Raw genomic sequence first — 19838 nt, 5'->3', positions numbered from 1 at the left:
AGAAGCATGATGGAAAATGAAGTCACAAGTCCTTTATGATGCATGTCACTTTCATTCGAATTCAAATCTCTCTTTTCATAAGTTAAATGAATTTAGAGCATCCAAATATGTTATATCAACTTGCATAGCGAATCTTACGAACCTTGTACAACACAAAGAAAAAATATACATGTAAAATTGTGAAAATCAAACTTGTGATGCGCCCGAGCTACATGGACAAAAAACAATTAACATTTTGTATAAAATGTATAGACGTGACAGGATTTAAATATATAGTTTGTTTACGTGCTTGCATGACTACATGGACAAAAAGAGTAACATTATCCATCAAGGTTGCACTAGGCGCTGGTTGCTAATGAAGAATGTCTCCAAATGGACATGAATATTGTACACCGATCTATTTAATAAATAAAACTGAATTCATTTCCTGGTTCGTAATCCTCAAAACAACAAATAATGACTTCATCTCTCAATTATTTACACAAAATTGCAATTGTATATGAACACACACACACACACACACACATATATACGAATCCTTTAACAAGAGGGATCCTTATTTTTCAAAAAAACCATGCATCACAATTCGACTGTTTTGTTTCATGTAGCTCAGGAGCATCACAATTCGACTTTCATGATTGTACATGTACACTTTTTATTTGTATTGCACAAGGATCATAAGATCAACCTTGCAAATTGATATAATATCTAGACGTGCTAAATTTATCTAGCTTATAGAAGAGAGATTTAGACCCGAAAGCAAATTATCATTTGTATCTTTTAATTGTGAAATTATATTTTGAAAAAATTGAAAAACCAAATGAAGAAGGAATCAAAGGGCTGGGACTGGGACTTTTTGGGGTGGTGGTGGTTGGGAGGAGAAAGGTAGGGGGTTGTTTTCTTGGTAGTTTGGGTTTTGGGATCCCAACCCTTTTTGGGGGTTTTGGGCGGGGATTTTTTGAGGTGTTTAACAATTTCAGAGCTGTCAGGAATGAGGATCGCGATGGGAGGCCGTGCTGATGAGCTGCGTTGGACCGGGTAACCGATTACATTGTCACATTAAGGGTATTTTAGAGATAAAGTGAGTGGGAAAAGAGTAGAGTTTATTTTAACTTTTTATGGTAGGTGGTATAATAAAAAAAATAGGATGGGTATAAAACCATTAAAATATATAGTTTGTCGCATGACTACATGGCAAAATCAGCAACATTATCCATCAAGGTTGCACTAAGTGTTAGTCGGATGGAGTCTAGGACCTATTGCTTAAGCGGATTATGTATAAATTAGTACCTGCTTATTTTATAAACTCGAATACTATATGAATTATAATTTACCACATAAAAAACCGATTCATTTGCATAAATAGATATCTTAAGTACGACACATGCCAATTTTTATGGGCCCGAATGTCTGTCCACGGTTTGTAGCTTTGGATATGTGGCAGGAATGGCACACTAAAGATTCCCAGAGTCTCTAAACGAATTTGTACCCATTTGAACAAACAAAAATGGAAAATAGAAAAAACAAAAGACATGTAGCCAACGGTGACATGGTGAAAAAAGGAAAAAGAAAAAACGAATTTGTACCAATTGTACGTCTCCACCCATCACCCTTTAGCCACCTCCTCTTCACTCCTCAATTGGAAATCTGGATTTCAATTCAACCTTGTTCAAGTATATTTGGTATTATGGTTTTTTTTATTGGTACATCAAAAATAATTAGTACGAATACTTATTGTATTAGAATTTAGTGGTATACTTTATTACTGTTACATTCTTTTGATAAAACAAATGTGTCACTTTACATACATTTTTCCTTAAAGCATTGTTAAACTCAATCTCCTATTACTATTTTGACTGTTCTCTTATTACGATTTTATTCATCATAACTCACATTCTAACTTGGAGAGATTTTTTTTAAATATAACGAGAGCAATGTTCTTACATTACTCTTGCTACCTTGACCACACCATATTTCATAAAAAAATAAATAACATAGAACCTAGAGCAATCACTTGAGTTACAAATCCGCATGTTGCATCGTATCCTAACCTTTTATTTTCTCAAATACCGTAGTGCGCGAAATCCACGTTGAGGCCCATCAACTTTTTACAAGATCCAGCCCAAGTCAAGAGGCTTAGTGGACCGAGTCATATAGCTGACTAAACTTTTAGTTACCCACTGAGTTGAGAGTGCTGATGTGTCCACTTTTAGGCATGGGACTTTGAAGTCATTTACGGAACTGCCACGTCACAAAACGTGACCATTCCACAGAAATTTTTCACTGTAAGAAAAGCATGGTTTAGTATACTAAATGTCATATATAAATTTAAAAAGAAAAAGAAAAACTTTTTCAAGTGGAATCATTATACAAAGGTAATATATGTAGGATGTGATGGCTGGAATAAGTAAAATAGATGGAACAATGAATACGCATTGAAATATACAGAGCCAAACCGTCACTGTGGTGGTAATCTGATTTCCCGTTCACTCATCGGTAACCACTGCTATATGTAGGACTTGCTTGGTCAATAGATTATCTTTTGTAGCCCAACCACAATGAACATGGACTGTTTTCTTCTAGCTAGGCCTTATGCCATTTCTAATGGCCCATTCAGCTCAGACATTTTTTTAGATTTTATTTAATCCCAAAATTTTAATCAGACTTTTTTTTTTTGTAATTCCATAAAAATCAGTGAAGCTGCTGATGCATGCCATCATCCCTCTTATCATAAGCAATTTCTCTGTGGGTACATATTTTATTATGAGCATGTCCATTGAAATCTCAAGTGTTAATACAATCATTAACTGATGATCATATGTATAATTTTTATGAATATATGTATTCAATAAAATTATTATCGACTATTAAGTTAATAATCATATTAGATACATTTAACTATTAATGAAAGGAACATAATTTGCTTCCATTAGTTGCATTGAGGGGAAATTTATACAAAAAAAAGCATACCGACACATGGTGTTTTAGTTCAATAACACTCCATTATGGTAACAAGACATCAATATAACGGTAAACTCATTTGATATAATTCATTTCCTAACAAAAATATATCAAACACCACAAGAAAACGGGGCTAGTTGGATAATGTTTACTGTGAAGCCCAAAAATTGTCACTAGATCATTAGAATTAACGGACCTTTGCAACTTGTTATTATTCATACCCAAACCTTCATGACAACTAATTGAGAGAAGGAAAAACAGAGGGAATTTATTTTTATTTTTTTAACATCAATTTCCGACTACAAACATAATTTTTTAAGTATCAATTTTTATTATAAAAACTAATTCCTCCTCGACTTTATTCTCAGTGCATTCGTATTTTGAATGTACAACATAATTTTTGCAACAGTTACAAAATATGCTTATAATCCAACACGACCGATAGGGTTTCTCTCGATAAGACCAAGCTTGCCTTACAAAAATAAGAAAACAGGGTAAACCTAGCTTAGATGAAATGAAAATTGTAAGAAAAAGATTCAGAGAAGGAAGAAAAACAAAGGGAAATTTTTTTCAATCAATTTTCGACTACAAACATGAAACAATATCATTTCACTTTATTGAGCATAAAACCATCACAGCATCAAAATGCCAGCCGTTGTCTTACCCCGACGTGAGAAGAATTCTTTAAGTTCTCGCAACAAGTCACCAAGACCAAGCCCTCGATCACATACCAAACCTGAACCCAGAAGCCGGAATTCAGAACACACCATCCAAATTCTGGTGGAACATCAGCGAGTTTCTAGACCAGAAGTATATAAATAAACTGAATACTACGTGCCTTCATTTTGGGGAGCAAATGGTAGTTTCTTTGAACAATGCAAAAGAAACAAAAACGACTACAAATTAGGGTTTAAAAAACGCTTGAAGTGCTTTATGCAAGAAGCACTAATTATGTGTTTCTTCCAAGTGCTTTTCTGTAATTTACTTGCATTTTTACTAACGATTGTTTTCAAAAATATTTTCACCAAAAACGCTTTCAGTTATTTTAAAAGCACATTCAAACGGGCTGTATGAAAGTTTCATCATTACTGGAATGGGTCTAGTGTTTATAGTTTACTTATTTTCAACACAACTTAATCTTGTGTAAGTTTCTTTGTAATCAACTCTGCCTGCATTCACCCTTAATTTTTGCTTAAATTGCATGTTCAGCCACAATATATATATATATATATATATATATATATATATAATTATCATCACATTTTGTGATTAGGACTGTAAAAATGAATAAAACAAATGCCATTACAAGTTTCTACTAATTGTTCATGCAAGAGTTGTAAAGCAAACACAGAATCAATCAATATAGCACTCGCACAGACATTCAATATCTCTATTGTATCAACATAACATGCATGCATCAAAAGCCACGAACACTTACCTGCAGGCATGGTCATCCTTACTGGAAAGTCGACGCAGTCTTCTACTTCCAACACCCTATATGAACTCTACTCGAAGAAAAGGTTTGTAGTTTTTGAGTTTCGAATGGTGAGGAAGCAGGGACTACAGACTTGATAGATGTATAGCTAGGGCTTCGATCAAATCCATCCTATTATTGGATAAAATCTCAACCCAATCTCTATTACCTAATTAGAGTCCCATCATGATTCTGTATCTTTGCACTTACTTCATAAAGACCTAAATAGGTTGGAAAAGAATAGGACTCCAATATATTTATTTTATCAAGGCACCGAGAATTCTTGTAAGTCAAGTAACTTCTAACTTGCAAACCAAGTTAACTAACTTCCAAGCTTTCTCGACATCATCCATTGTCATTCATATTAGGACCACTTGCTTATATTGGTGCACTGAGTCCACTAAAGTATGCAACCATTTCTCTAGTAACTTGTCACTCTAAAACCAAGTGTAGAACCATGGAAAACAAAATGCAGATTAGGCCGCATTCCCACTCCATGATTACATGCACACTTAGTTCAAAAGTACAGTGTTACCAACAAAGTCATAATGTCTAGTCGCTGGTACTCGAAACCCCAATGCCACAAAACAAAGTGATTTGGATATCAGTACAAAATGAACTGTCAAAACAACTTTACATTATTAAGAGCAAATACATAAATCAATTATATAAGTTCAAATAGCTAAGAAAATAAATATTAACTTTTAACTTAATTTTGTTGATCGAGTGCTTACTCCCACTCATTAATTGAAGCAGCTTAAAAGCCTCTCTCCGTCCCCAATATTAGCAACAATGGTGGACAGTAAGTCGCCATTTTTTATTCCAGACTGTACTAACGACAAATATTCCAGTAGGCCGCTATTTTTAATATATTAGACTGAGTTTGAAGAATTCTCAAAAATCCTTCCAATAAATATCTTACTTCTTCTCTTAGACCTACTTCAACTCTTGGAGTAAAACTTAAATTTTAAGTTCTAAACCTATCACAACTTGCCCTAACTCATTTCTTGGGACAAATTTAGGCCAAAAGTCCCATTGAGTTAGTGGGCCGGTCTACCATATACATGTATTTTTTTTAGTTTTATATTTTTAAATTTATTGAATCCAATGATTAAGATTTAATATGATCAAATTTAATAGTAAAAAAAAAAATCTAACGGTCAAAATATAAATCCAACGGTTACAATAATTAAAAAAAAAATATCTTTTATGTGTTTCATATTCCACAAGTTTCAAGGTATCAATTTAGTGATTTTTCAATATATATCGAAATATAAATATTTTTAGTTAAAATATTCATAAAATTAAATTAGGATATTCTACATAATTTTTAGGTTAAGATATTCAATTAGACTCGGATGGTAAACAAATACACTAAAATCAGAGGCGCAGCCACCGACCAAGGTAGGCTCATGTCTATTCTCAAAGTTTTTCTTATAAACTTATACTACATCCTATCAATTAGAATTTGACCAATATAATACCATTATCAACTTGAGTTTAGTTGTATTTGTCAGTTCAAATAGTTAGTTTCAATCCAACAAAGAAATCCAAAGGTTATAATGATATTAATTAATCGTGTCCTCTCTTTTTTTCCTTCATTAGAATATAAAAATAATTCGCCTCGTTCACGGACTCTATTATTTTGTTTAATTTCTCATCTCCCTATATTATAGAATCTACGAAATCAAGAGAGAAAAAGAATTCTCATGTCCAAATTAGCACAACAAAACCCTTCAAATTCTCGCATAGTTTATGTTTCTACAAGATCACAAGGAGAAATGAATTCATGGTCACTCGTCTTAAATTTGATATCAAGAATAAATATAAATGGATATGCTTTTAAAGTTTATCCTCAATTCTTGATATCAAATTCAATAGTGAGTTACTATGTATCCTTAATCAGCAGGATGATCGACCAAAATAACATGACTATATATATATGTTTCTATATATTTCAGTTAGGAAAATTTCATTTATCCAATCTAAATTTACCCCTCTTAAAATGAATTTTTGACTTCACCACCGACTAAAACCCGTTCTTTTGTAGGCGTGTATAACCATTTAACTTATCAAATTGTCTTATCCAATTTTCTCTAATATATGTATTGACAAAACTCTCTGTTATTATCTTTTTTGTTAAGAAACAAAACCAAAATCCGTGTTGATTTTAAGCCGAGGTGTCGAAAAGGTGCACCGCTCTTTCAACTACATGATCAAACCCCTTTCACTAAAAGTCTCAGCCATCCAACGGTCACGACCGTGGTCCTGCCTAACCAACGGATGGAAACGCTCGGTTTTGTCCGCAACATACCATTACTAAGTCATTTAAACATTTTCGTGACCTGGTTGAACGTATGAGTCACATATGGTTGAACGTAAGTTTAATTTAGGGGTGTTTTCCGAATCGATCGCATCGGAACTACGCTTTTAAGTTCTGACCTGTAATTTTGAAATAGGATTGGAACACAACTTTTAAACTCAAAATTTTCAACACGTGATTCGGAAGTTCATATATTTTACAAGCATTTGAGTATTCTCAAATTTTTATTACATGTCATTTATTTGGTGGTAGACTAATATGATTATTCATTTTAATGTATACAAGTATGATGAATATAAAAAACAGTGAACTATATCTAAAACTAAAATACAAAGTGGATAACACATTTTATAATTGAGTGCCAACTATCAGAAATCAAACATTTTTGGCATTAGAATAAGTTAGGCGCACACTTCGAAAAAAATTATACCAGAAATTCCTAGTAATTAGAATTGCTAAATGCATTCTGATTTTCATTTCTGCATACGGATTCAAAAATTTTGTCGTCGAAAATTAGAATCCCATTCCGACTTGGACCGCTAGTTGAATCTTATTATTTAAATCATTAAGACATCAAATGAGCTGAAGTCCAGTCTACCCTGAAATAATAATTTTATCTTTATTACAAACCAAATGTCGTATCCACCATTAGCTATTTATGGTTGAAGTTTGGTTGAAACTTCAAGAAGTGGAGATAAAATTAGTAAGTGATAATCGTTTGACACGGCCAATGGCAATATTACATGTAAAACCTTTATTTGGATTCTGACCATAAACAAAATTCTTTGTTACCACATTTTTATTTGGAAACGCCAGTTGACCTATGAACCTATGAAAGATGTGACAAGCTATGACTGATTGACAGCAGGCTGAGACAGGGCCATAACTTTTCTTTACCTATTGGCTTAATTGCATGTTTAATTTATGCATTTTTGAGGGTGGGCAGCCTTGGATTACGTGGGAATTTCATTTGACCAGCAAAATTTTATTGTCTCACTTTAGTCTTCAATCATCAACTTTGCATGGATGACTTCAAGTTACGTTAACGCGTACAACTTTTTGCATGTCTTTTGTTACACTTACGTGTGTAGAGAAAAGATAAATTAAAAGCATATTAAAAATTACAACAGCAAACTAAACATTCATTCATATTGATAATAAGGCTTAATACATGAATAATACCAAAAATTACAACCGAAAGTAAGGGTGCTAGGCCTCGATAAAATTTTTTGCCGAAATTTTCAAATCGGTCAAATGACAAAAAGAGTGACCCGCACCCTTTACATTAACTAAAACCTAACAAACTAAATTTAATTAAGCCTAGACGGCTTCCGCTCCGTCTCCCAAACAGGGAACCAAACAAGCATTGACAACCCAAGTACGAGCAACATTAAAATGAAGTTTCAACCAATTCGGAACAACATTACAGAAAAAATTCGGAACAATATTGCAGAAACAATTCGGAACAACATTGCAGAACCAATTCTGAGCAGCATTACGTTTAATTTGCATCCAATTCTTAGCAACAGGGTAGTTAATTTTCACCCAATTCCTAAGAAGTATCCCCTTATTCCAGCAATATTCCAAGAGTCGCCTAATAGGTGTGAAAATATATATACCTAAAATTGAAAATATAGTCCGCGGATTCTCTATCCCCCCTATTACACTTTCTTGATGGCTTTTAAACAAAAGCACAGACACACAAGTGGTAATAGATAGACTGAATAGTCCGTATTCATAACCCTTAAGTTTTCTTCCACTGTCAATTAATTTAATGAAGTAAACTAAAATGACTGCATTTATTCCTATGGCAAAATCTAGAAAGGATAGAGCTCTAGGATGTCTCAGGAATAAAACGAAAGAAATTAGGAAATAGGAACAATTCAGCAGGGTGAATAGGCATATAATGCACTCGGGGTCAATTATATTTTGTAAATATAATCCTAAACCCCATAAAACTAACTCCATTATTTCCCTAACGTACCCAATTTCTACGAAGGCCACTATTTTTGGGGTGATATTTGTTTTTAGCTTCCAGATAATCCAGAGAAAAAGTATATCCAACATCATAAAAGGAACGATAAGAAGGTAAAAGGTGTCGGATTTCATGACTCTTGACACAGCTGGAATAAACATTATCGAAGGCATGATGAACATGCCTTGAAAGAGGTTAAAGAATACCGTCGCTCGGCTCAAGACGATTTCTGGTTGTTCATGTTGAGGATTCCCCGCATTCCCCGCATTCCCAGCCACCGGAGGTTGTCCCGGCTGAGCAACATTCCCCTCCACCGGAGGTTGTCCCGGCTGAGCAGCATTCCCCTCCACCGGAAGTTGTCCCGGCTGAGCAACATTCCCCTCCACCGGAGGTTCTCCCGGCTGAGCAGCATTCCCCTCGGCCGGAGGTTCTCCCGGCTGAGCAGCATTCCCCTCCGCCGGAGGTTGTCCCTGCGCCTCCGCAGCTTGGCCTTCGGTTAAGTAAACAATACAGCCATACAGTATGAAAATCAAAAAAATGGTTCCGTACACGGAAGGTAGAATGATAGCTAGCAAGGGATGTTCCATTTCAGAAAAGGAGAAGAGAGGAGGGAGGGAGAAGAAGGAGAGAGAGCAAGAGAGGAAGGAGATGGAGGGAGTGAGTACAGAGAGCTTAGAAAGAGAGAGAGAGAGAAAAGGAGGGAGAGTGAGAGACTGAGAGAGTGAGTGAGTGGGGGTGAGTGAGTGAGTGAGTGACTGTAGCTGTAAATATAGGCCTTCAAACGTGGCAGCTGGCAGGAATGGATACTAAAGATTCCTTTGGACAAATAAAAAAGGAAAACAGAAAATCAAAAAACATGAAGCCACCGTGATCAGTGAACAAACTATATCTAAAACTAAAACACAGAGTTGACAACACATTTTATAATTCAGTAGAAAACTATCAGAAATCAAAACATTTTGGTATTGAAATAAGTTAGGTGCACACTTTAAAAAAAATTTTATATCGAAAATTCCTAGTTATCAGACTGTCTAAATCCATTCTGATTTTCATTTCAACTTTTGAAAAAACATCATATTCAAAACTTTTGTGTGGAGATTCAAAAATTTTATTGTGGAAAATTAAAATCCCATTCCGACTTGGACCCCTAGTTGAATCTTATTATTTAAATCATTAAGATATCAGATGAGCTGAACTCCAGTCTACCCTGAAATAATAATTTCATCTTTATCACAAACCGAATGTCGTATCCACCATTAGCTATTTATGGTTGAAACTTCATGAAGTGGAGATAATTAGTAAGTGATAATCGTTTGACCATAAACAAAATTCTTTGTTTCCACATCTTTTATTGGGAAATGCCAGTTGAACCTATGAACATATGAAAGATGTGACAAGCTATGACTGATTGACTGCAGGCTGAGGGAGGGCCACAACTTTTATTTACCTATTGGCGAATTACAAGTTCAACTTTCACAATTGTGTATGTGCACGCTTTATTTGTTTCGTACAAGAATTATAAGATCGGTCATGTAAGTTGAAATAACATATTTGGTTTTACTCCAAACTCACTTAACTTAAGAAAGAGAAATTTGAACTCGAACGCTCCAGACTTCTTGGGCATAAACAGACATTATAAGATCAGCCATGCAAGTCGAAACAACATAATTTTGCAGGCAATATTAACACACTAGCAAACGTATGATAAAGATTAAGTGATGTAAGTTTGATTACTAAATGTGGGTTTATTCATAAATTTAAGTTTTGTTGTTAATTCCAACTTATACTTGATGATAATTATCTTTACTAGTTAATAAAACATTCATTGTCAACCAAAACGCTATGAAATTACCAATTGAACCCTCTAATCAAAACAGAACAGAAATAATAAATGTGGGGTAGAAATGTAATTTCACACAACTAAATTTTGTTTTTTTTTTTTTTCAAAACATCACCTATATGCAATCCTAACATATCTCTAACTTAAAAAAAAAAAAAAAAAAAAAAAAAAAAAAAAAAAAAATCTCACACATTTAGTGAATGCATAGTGAAATAATTAAAAAAACAATTCATATTTAAAGTTTTAAGTCATATGGAGTTATTTAAGCTCAAATAAAATTTCCCTTTTTAAAACCTAGGGAGTTTTGTTAAAACACAAAAAATCTTAAGAGGGGTATATATTAAACAACATTAAATTAATTTAATGATTAAAGTTTTAATCATTCTTAACTCTCTAACCAAACACCAACATATCTACTATTCCTGCAAACCAAACACGAGCTTCCTCACATTTGGCCGGCACCTTGCTCTCCCTTAGTACAAACCAAAACAACGACGTAGCTACTGCATTCAAGTATGCAAATTCTATCCCGCAGCTTCCTCACACTCGGCTACTGCATTCAAGGATGCAAATTCTATCCCGCCCAACACTCTTGTGTAATGACGGCCTCCCGTGTCCCGACTAATTGTATTGGTAGTGTGAGGAATGACGTTTTAGCAATAGGTGCGGTGTCTAGATCTCCTATCACCTCCTTGCACAACCTTTTCCTAGTTGGTTTTTTAGCTGTTTGCCTTGTTGTAGGCCTTCGGGTACTTTTGACATCTTTGTCCGGATAATGCTATATCCTGTTTTCCAAAAAAAAAAAAAAACAACGACGCAGCCACCTATTGCTGGAGCAGCCTTGAATCGAAACACGAAATTTTGCTGTTTTGTACCCCTTTGGACAAGCAAAAGAGGAAAATAGAAAAACAAAAAAACGTGTAGCCAACGGGAATATTGGTCAAAAAAACGTCAACCGAAACCCTAATAGCTAATACCACGAAAAAGAAAAAATAAAATAAAATTTGTACCAATTGGACTAAGTAAAATACAAAAACAAAACATGTGGCCAAGTGACCGGTCCGCAACGGTGCACAACATCACCATCAACTGTATGCCCAATAACAAAATTGGAAAGAAAAAAAAAAAAAAAAAAAAAAACCAAAATTGGTGGTGGGCCCCCAATAAAAGTTACTTGAAAAAGGAAGGCATGCGGGCCCAAAAACTTGTAGGGCATATCTGGAACGAGAGTATAGAGGCATATCTGGAAGGAGGGCATAGAGGCATCCGCGAGTGAGGGCGAGTGGGGATATTGGATCGTTATTTCTTACAGTGTTTGATATGTCTTTGTTAGGAAAATGAACTATATGAAACAGGATTATTATTATATTGACTTCTTGCTACAATAATACAAAGTTATTGAATCAAGACTCCACGTGACGTTAAATTTATTTTATATAATTGGATCTCAATGTAGTTATGTTCCTTTCATGAATGATTAAATGTAATGATTGTATTAAATACACATAATCATTTGATTTATATATGTATTAAGTGCATATAAGTACGAGATGTAAACAATTTTCATAAAAATAAAAAAAAAAAAGCAAATCTTTCCAACTAAAAAAGGGAAACAAAACAAAATTTAATTAAACTAACCTATCAAAGATTGGGTGCGAACCATAAAGGTGCAATATGCAACATGTACGAAGAACGACTCTTGGAGCTACTAAAATGCCTAATACTCTTATTTGTGAAGGAAAATACTCCAAAGTCACATTCCGTTGATTCGTAACATGGGTAATCAAAGGCAAAATAAATACTGTTTCTTTCAACCTTCTGACCATGGGGGTACGATATAACAGCGGAATGGTGGTTGCTCACAAATAATACCCGATCACCAAGTTCAACAACCTCCATCCATTGTGGACCACCATCAATATCACACTCCAGTTTGAACACTCGAAATCCTTTAGTCTTAGGTGGCTCAGTGTAACGAAAGGTCTTTCCAAGCATGACCTTATGCCAAGGATCGGATAGTAAATACGTTTCTTGTTTAGGCTTGTATGCATAGTCTGCCTTATGAAAAATCATAAACAACTCCATAGATGCAGAATCTTTTGCTAGGTGAACGAAATCACGGCCTTTGTAATGCTCTACTCTTGATCCATTGTAATCAATTTTAACGAAAGGAAGTGGAAAAAAGGAAGGACGTGTGTTGGGATCAAGGGTTATCAACTTAAGGACCCTATAGCTAAGAGGACCGCCATTGCCTTTGGTGTCTTCGATCATCTCAAATACCATTAAAAACTTGGACTGTAAGGACGTTGTAGCATATAACTTACCACCCAGTATAACTATATCATTAACAAATGGTACGTCCTCATCAATCGAGCTCCATGATTGATCCCTTGGCCTACAATAAGTCAGATGACCCTGTTTGCAAAGACAAACCACAAAACATGGCTCCTGGCTGATTGTTTTTGGTTCCGAAGAGGCAATAATTTTAGAAACGGAGAAGTCAGGACCATTGATGCAGTGGCATGGAAGGGTGGACTGCGACGAGGGGAGCATCACTCGATCACCAGATATTGGATTGAAGAAGAAGAATTCTATTTTAAAACTAGGGTTCTGACAATTTTTTAGGTAGAATGACCAAGGTTTCATAAAACCCTCGGGACGCCTCAACGCACTGTCGACCATGATCAACCATCCCTCTATTGAGCCAACACAATCCATCCTATTCATTGTACAATAAAAAATTGTATCTGGCCATGATCGTAGAAATTTATGATCTTTCCAATCACCTGGACTTAAAACGCGATGATCTCTGGTGGACATGGGATGAGAGCTTAACATAAGCCATGGAACTTGATCCTGAGCAAGGGGACGGCGCGACTGAATATTGCTTTTAATAATTGCTTGCCATGAACGGCATACTGCAGCACATCGAACGTAGTCTGATAAGCCCAGTCGTCGTAGAATCAGTTGCATAACATCTCCCGCGAGTTTATTGGACCAGGGGCTGCTGTCCTCTACTTTCGAGATGATCATTCTTCTTCTTCTACATATTATGAAGATGATCATTCTGAACTTCCGGCCAATGAAATCGAGAATGACCAACACAAACATTCTTGATAGGCGGTAGTATGTTAACATAGGTGGAAGAATTCTTTCAGGATATGCACGAATAAGTGCCAACGATCCAAAAAACACAGCGTAAAAGATTATGCCTTCCACGAAATTCACAGTTATAATCTTGTCACGCCTTTCTCTGCGGCACATAAAAAAACAGAAAATGGATTGTTAGGAACGGAATGTGTAAAGCTAGCCAGATTAAATGCAGGAACAAAAAATAATTCTCCTACAAAGCCACAATTAAGAACAAAGAATAATATAGTGATTTAGAGCACATTTGCATATACATATATTGCACATAAAACCTCCAAATGACGAAATATCTTTAGTTTGTTATTAAAATTGCAGACTTTGAAGCTTATTACCATCACGAATGAAATATTTGTAGTTTCCAAATCAATTATCTACAAAGTAACATATGAGACATACATTAATACGTGATTATCAATCACAAGGGCAGTAACCGAGTGTGCATGTGATTACCTTGTTTTTTCGTCAAGGTAGACCATCAGTAGGCGCCTCATCGTGAAAGTTTTGAAGAAACCCTAACTCGAGTAAGGCTCTGAAAGTTTTGAAGAAACCCTAACCGACCTAATTAATAAGGATCTTGACTTGCGTGTGCACCCCTGGTTGGAAATGAGCGAATTTATATATACATACGTGCTGTTCCCATGCTTTAAGTCTTTATTGTTTATCTCTAATTTTTTGAAAGAGTCTTGGTCTTATCCTTGATCTCTAGTGAAGATAAGTATTATCACTACTTTGGTTGAATTTATCCAATAGAATTGCGTGTTATAATTTGAATTAAATAAATAATTACACGTGTTTGTGTTTTGAATACAACAGAATTGCTGTTGATTCTCTTTCCATAAACGTAGGAAGAGCAATCCCTATATACTGAAAAGAGGGAAAATGGTTTTGAAGAATCCCATTGAAGCATGACGGAAAACGAAGTCACAAGTCCTTTATGATGCATGGCTAGGATTTTATGAGATCACTTGAAAGGATTTTTAGGGTTCGCCTTCAGAGGATTTTTAGGGCTCGGCCGAGTAATATTCGGGATTTTAATTGATTATCAACCACAAGGGCAGTGACCGAGTGTGCCTGTGATTACCTTGTTCTGAAAGTTTTGAAGAAACCCTAACTAGCCTATGGCTCTTGACTTGCGTGTGTACCTCTGGTTGGGAAGGAGCGAATATATGCATAAATTGGGTTCTTATCTCTCATTTTCATTTCTCCTTAATTAAAATTAGGCTTCTCTCTCTCATTAATTTCCATTTCTCATTAATTGAAATTTGAAACCTGTCTGATTTTTCGATTTTATCAAGGTATTTTGACTTTTGTCCATGTCATTATTCTAATATTAAATTATTACATGTCATCGTATGTCAATTTCAAAAAATGAAAAACTTATTAATGATGTCTAGATATATCTTTTTACAATTTTTCATACATTTTTGTTTTTAATTTGTACTCATTTTCAAATTTGTACCAATATTCTTTTTAATTTCAATTTGTACCCATAATTTTAAATTTAATATGTACTCATTTTTTCAATTTAATTTGTACCCATATTTCTTTGTATGTTTCATATATTTCTAATCTTAATTTGTAACCTTCTTCAAATTTGGACCAATATTCTTTTTAATTTCAATTTGTACCCATAGTTTTAAATTTAATATGTACCCATATTTTTTAATTTGATTTGTACCCATATTATTTTTGCTGAATATATGTACCCATGCTAATTACATGTACTTATTTTATGTTTTACAATATACAAATATTTATTTTTTAAGAAGCTATCTAGCTATATATCGAGAAGCAAATTAAGAATTTCTCTGAATTAACATGAATATTGTACATTAATCAATTTAATATATAAAACTGAATTCATTTCCTGGCTCGTAATCCTCAAAACAACGAATAATGACTTCATCTTTATTTACACAAAATTGCAATTGTATGTGTGACTTCATAATAATGACTTCATCTTTCAATTATCTACAAAAAATTGCAATTGTATGCGCGCGCGCGTGTTGAGCAAAAGAAGTGGGATTTGGGAGGAGGGTATATGGCGAGTGAGGTGGGTATACTGAGGAGGAAAATGAGGGTGTATGTTATGTTGTGGTGAGGACTCTCACGCATTTTTCTCTGGTGAGGGTGTGAGTGTGTGAGTGGTTGGGTCATGGTGTTTAAGTGGGGGTGGGAGGGAAGGGAAGGGATCAGGATCCTCTCCTGATCTAAGGATGAGGATCCTCATGATCAAAGAGTATGGGTCGTTGGATGAAAATCCAACGGTTATAATTATTATAACTTTAAAGGGATCTCTCTATTTATAACCGTTGGATGAAAATCTAACGACCCACATTTCTTAATCATGAGAATCCTCCTTCAAGGATCAGGAGAGGATCCTGAAGAGGCTGGCCTTTCTGCTGGTTGCGTAGCGGGTTTTGTTGGAATTGACCAATTTAGCCTTGTTTTTGGACTGGTGTGGAAGACCAAGCAAAGACCAAGTCAATTTAAAATTAGATATATACAATAATTTTGGTGACGCAGAAAATTACTGAAATATTGTGATGGTGTGTCGGCAACGCAGACCCAGCACTTATCCCCCACAGTACACCCAGCACCGCACACCAAGCACGGCAACGCAGACCCAGCACGGAAGAGAGATACCCACTGAAATCCTGCGGATTTTAGCACCCGCGAGGCGACAGAGACGCGCCGCACCCGCCGGCTTGCTGTCTCGTGTTGTCAGCTGCACCATGAAAGCGACGGCTAACCCACTCGGGGCGAGCAGGGGCTAGCAAGGGATCGACACGTGGAGTTGTACGGCGGATCCGTTTCCGGAAATGTGAGAGCATGCGAATGTGGTGTCGTTTGGTGGCAAATGCCAAATGGGAGTTTAAAAGAGCGGGACCCGCCAAGTCAGATAATTCTGGAGCACGAAAATTTTGACCCTTTGCTGGGTTTTGGAGTGGAAAGGAAGCAAACAGAGCCTATAGGAGGAACCAATTAATAAGCAACTCGAAATCCAGTTTATCGAAATAATAAATATCATACTATTCTCATATAACAAGTTTGGGATGCAACTGTAACACAAAATTCAGTCTTTGACCCGTCAAGTCAGAGACAAAAATGGTGTCGTTCGGATTCGAAGTAAAAAACTGAGATCCGTTTGCATACTCGAATTAAGCTTTGGTTGGATGCTCGTTTACTTTGGTCTAGCTCACCCCGCCAGTTTCGTAAAACAAGGTTGATGTTTTTCATTTTTGTTAATAAAGTTAACCGAGTGTAACAAGGGGAACTAGTTTTTTGAATTTGTCACATCATTTGGTATTCAAAGCTATGGAACTAAAATTGTGAACCCATATTGTTCCAAGAATACATGAAGCAACAATTAAGCTTAGATGGGCTTGACCTCAACAACCCGAAGACATAACGGTTTGCCTAAATTCAAGCATTCAATTCAACCAACGATGGACTTGTAGCTTATTTAATAAGTACTCAGCATCTTGAGTTTGATTCTCACCCTTAAATATCGCCCGTCTCGATCTCTATCTCTCCCTCTCATCCATGGCTGCTGAATAATTGTTGGAAGATATTGAGACGTAAAGAAAAGAAGGGAAGTGAAACATACAGGAAACTTCCATGTAAAACAAAATAAAATTATATTATCAATTTTAACTTTGAGTTTTATATTACGACCATGGGATTTTTATCAAACGGATAAGAACAGAAGCTCAGGTAAGTGTCCGAGGAAGAAAATTAAGACTAAACAATTCTTTCCCTATATGGTATTCGTTGACCACAATCAATCTTCAATGTTTCACACGGCAATGTCCTCTGTTCAATTTTTTACGCTGGTGCATCACATAATAATGGTTATAGAAGCTAAAATACCTCTGTGAATCTTTTCGGCCTCTAAAAATGTAGACTGCTTTGACGAAGAAACCAAATGCTTCATTTGAAAAATAAAATAAAAATAGTAGAATTTTTAATTTTCCTATTTATGTCCCATCCTCTAATATATGAATATATATATTTACGCAAAATATCATTATACTCTTGCATTCCTTTTGCAATCAACTTTATACATTTTATGGATACTATTACTGTTTTTGTCCATGTAGTCATGCAAGTATGTAGACAAGCTAGATTTTTAAACTCGGTCACGTATATACATTTTACGCAAAATGTTACTATTTTTATTCATGTAGCTAGTGTGCATTACAAGTTAGACTTTCAAAATTGTACATGTGCATGTTTTATTTATGTCGTACAAGAATTATAAGACCGGTCATGCAAGTTGAATATTTAGATATGCTCTAAATTCACTTAACTTGTGGAAAGAAAAATTTAAACTCAAACATTCCAGACTCCTTTGCATAAACAGATATCATAAAACCGGCCATGAAAGTCGAAACAACATATTTTTGCGGGCAATATTAACACCAACATATCAACTATTCTTGCAAACCAAACACCAACTTCTCCCTCGCATTTGCCCGGCAGCTTGCTCTCCCACAATACAAACCAAAACAACGAAGCAGCCACCTACTGCTAGACCAAAAATTGTTGGAGCAGGATTGGTGTTGTTATTGAAAGCAGTTCCACTAAAAGCTAAAAGCCAAACTCAAGCCAAATTCCCCCCAAAATTTAGCTCAGGGTTCGGTGTGGGCCTCACCTAAACGAGTGAAACCCGGCATCTGTGCGCCAATCCCCCCCCCCTCTCACACCCACTCACCTGACGTGCGCAACTCGCGACCCTTCAGATAGACAAGGCCCCACCTACGCGGGCATGTCGGCCACCTTTCCCAGGTGCCCCAACGGCTACTTTGATCCGACAGTTGCGATCAACAGACTGTTGGTTGATCCAATAGCCTATATTCAAATTAATATTTTTTTTTTGTTTTTATATTTATATATTTATTGAATCCAACGACTGAGATCGAATATAATCAAATCTAATTATTAAAAAAAAAAAAAAAAGATCTAACGGCCCAAATTTAAATCTAATGACTAAAATAATTAAAAAAATTATTTAACTCAAAATTCACCCAAAAACTTTATAAATACCCATGCATTTGTTCAAATATCCACACAAAACTCACTTTTCTCCTAGAATTCTTCCAATTTTTCTTTCTACCATTTCCAAATTTTGTGTTTATACATCTCTATCATGATTTTTATATTCTTCCATAGTGTTTCATGAGTTTCATATATAGATTTAGTGATTTTTCAATATTTATCGGAATTTAAATATTTTTAGATTAAAATGTTCATAGAATTAATTTACGATAGCCAACATAATTTTTTTTTAAAGTAAATTTAAGAAAAAAATTAGCCTAAGTTCATTTTTTAATATTTTGGGGTTAAAAGCTAAATTTAAGAAAAAACAATTGGAGCAGAAAAACTGTTTTTGGGCTAAAGTCTTTAGGTAGTAGTTTTAGTATAATCGTTAGTTGATGATTGTATTAAGTGCATATAAGTATGAGAAGTAAACAATTTCATAAAACTAAAAATAAAAAACCAAATCTTTCCAACTAAAAAAGGGAAACAAAACAAAATTTAATTAAAATAACCAATCAAAGATCGGGTACAAACCATAAAGGTGCAGTATGCAACTGGGACAAAGAACGACTCTTAAGGGCAACTAAAATGCCTAATACTCTTATTTGTGAAGGAAAAAAACTCCATACTCACATTCGGATTCCGGTGAGTGGTAACATGGGTAATCAAATGCAAAATAAATATTGTTTCTTTCAACCTTCTGACCAGGGCTGGCCCTAAGAATTTGGGGGCCCTAGGCGAGTCTTCAAAGTGGGGCCCTAAAGTTCTCGGACCTCCAACTCTTTGTATATTGGTATGTAGTAAAAATAATTCGCTAATTACATAAAAAGTCTATTTCTTCATCGAATATCATTAAAAATTAATATCAAAAGGAAAAAGATATACTAACATTACTTAATATTACATGTCACGTGCCTTTAGACGCAAATGCACTAAGTGTCAAAAATAATAAAACTTGATTGACAAATATAATAATTCAACAACACCAAGTGGTTCTCTTGTGTTCTTTCTAAAATCAACACACACTAGCGAATCAAATTTTAGAATAACCTAGTTTAAAAATAAATTATTG

At 35.0% G+C, this 19838-nt stretch overlaps 1 protein-coding gene across 1 annotated transcript; it reads right to left on the bottom strand.

Moving 5' to 3' along the window:
* Positions 1–12165: 12165 nt before the first annotated feature.
* On the bottom strand, positions 12166–14302 carry LOC148695344 (uncharacterized). Its single transcript, XM_088699231.1, has 2 exons — positions 14174–14302; positions 12166–13826 (listed from the first exon to the last, which is right to left on the bottom strand). The coding sequence occupies exons 1-2, from the start codon at positions 14212–14214 to the stop codon at positions 12215–12217; spliced, it is 1653 nt and encodes a 550-aa protein (XP_088555357.1). The 5' UTR covers positions 14215–14302; the 3' UTR covers positions 12166–12214.
* Positions 14303–19838: the final 5536 nt, after the last annotated feature.

The sequence above is a fragment of the Pyrus communis genome, chromosome 8 (assembly GCF_041283825.1).
Source record: "Pyrus communis isolate YQ-2024b chromosome 8, ASM4128382v1, whole genome shotgun sequence".
NCBI classification, from domain to species: domain Eukaryota; kingdom Viridiplantae; phylum Streptophyta; class Magnoliopsida; order Rosales; family Rosaceae; genus Pyrus; species Pyrus communis.
This window is presented reverse-complemented; position numbering and strand designations above follow the sequence as displayed.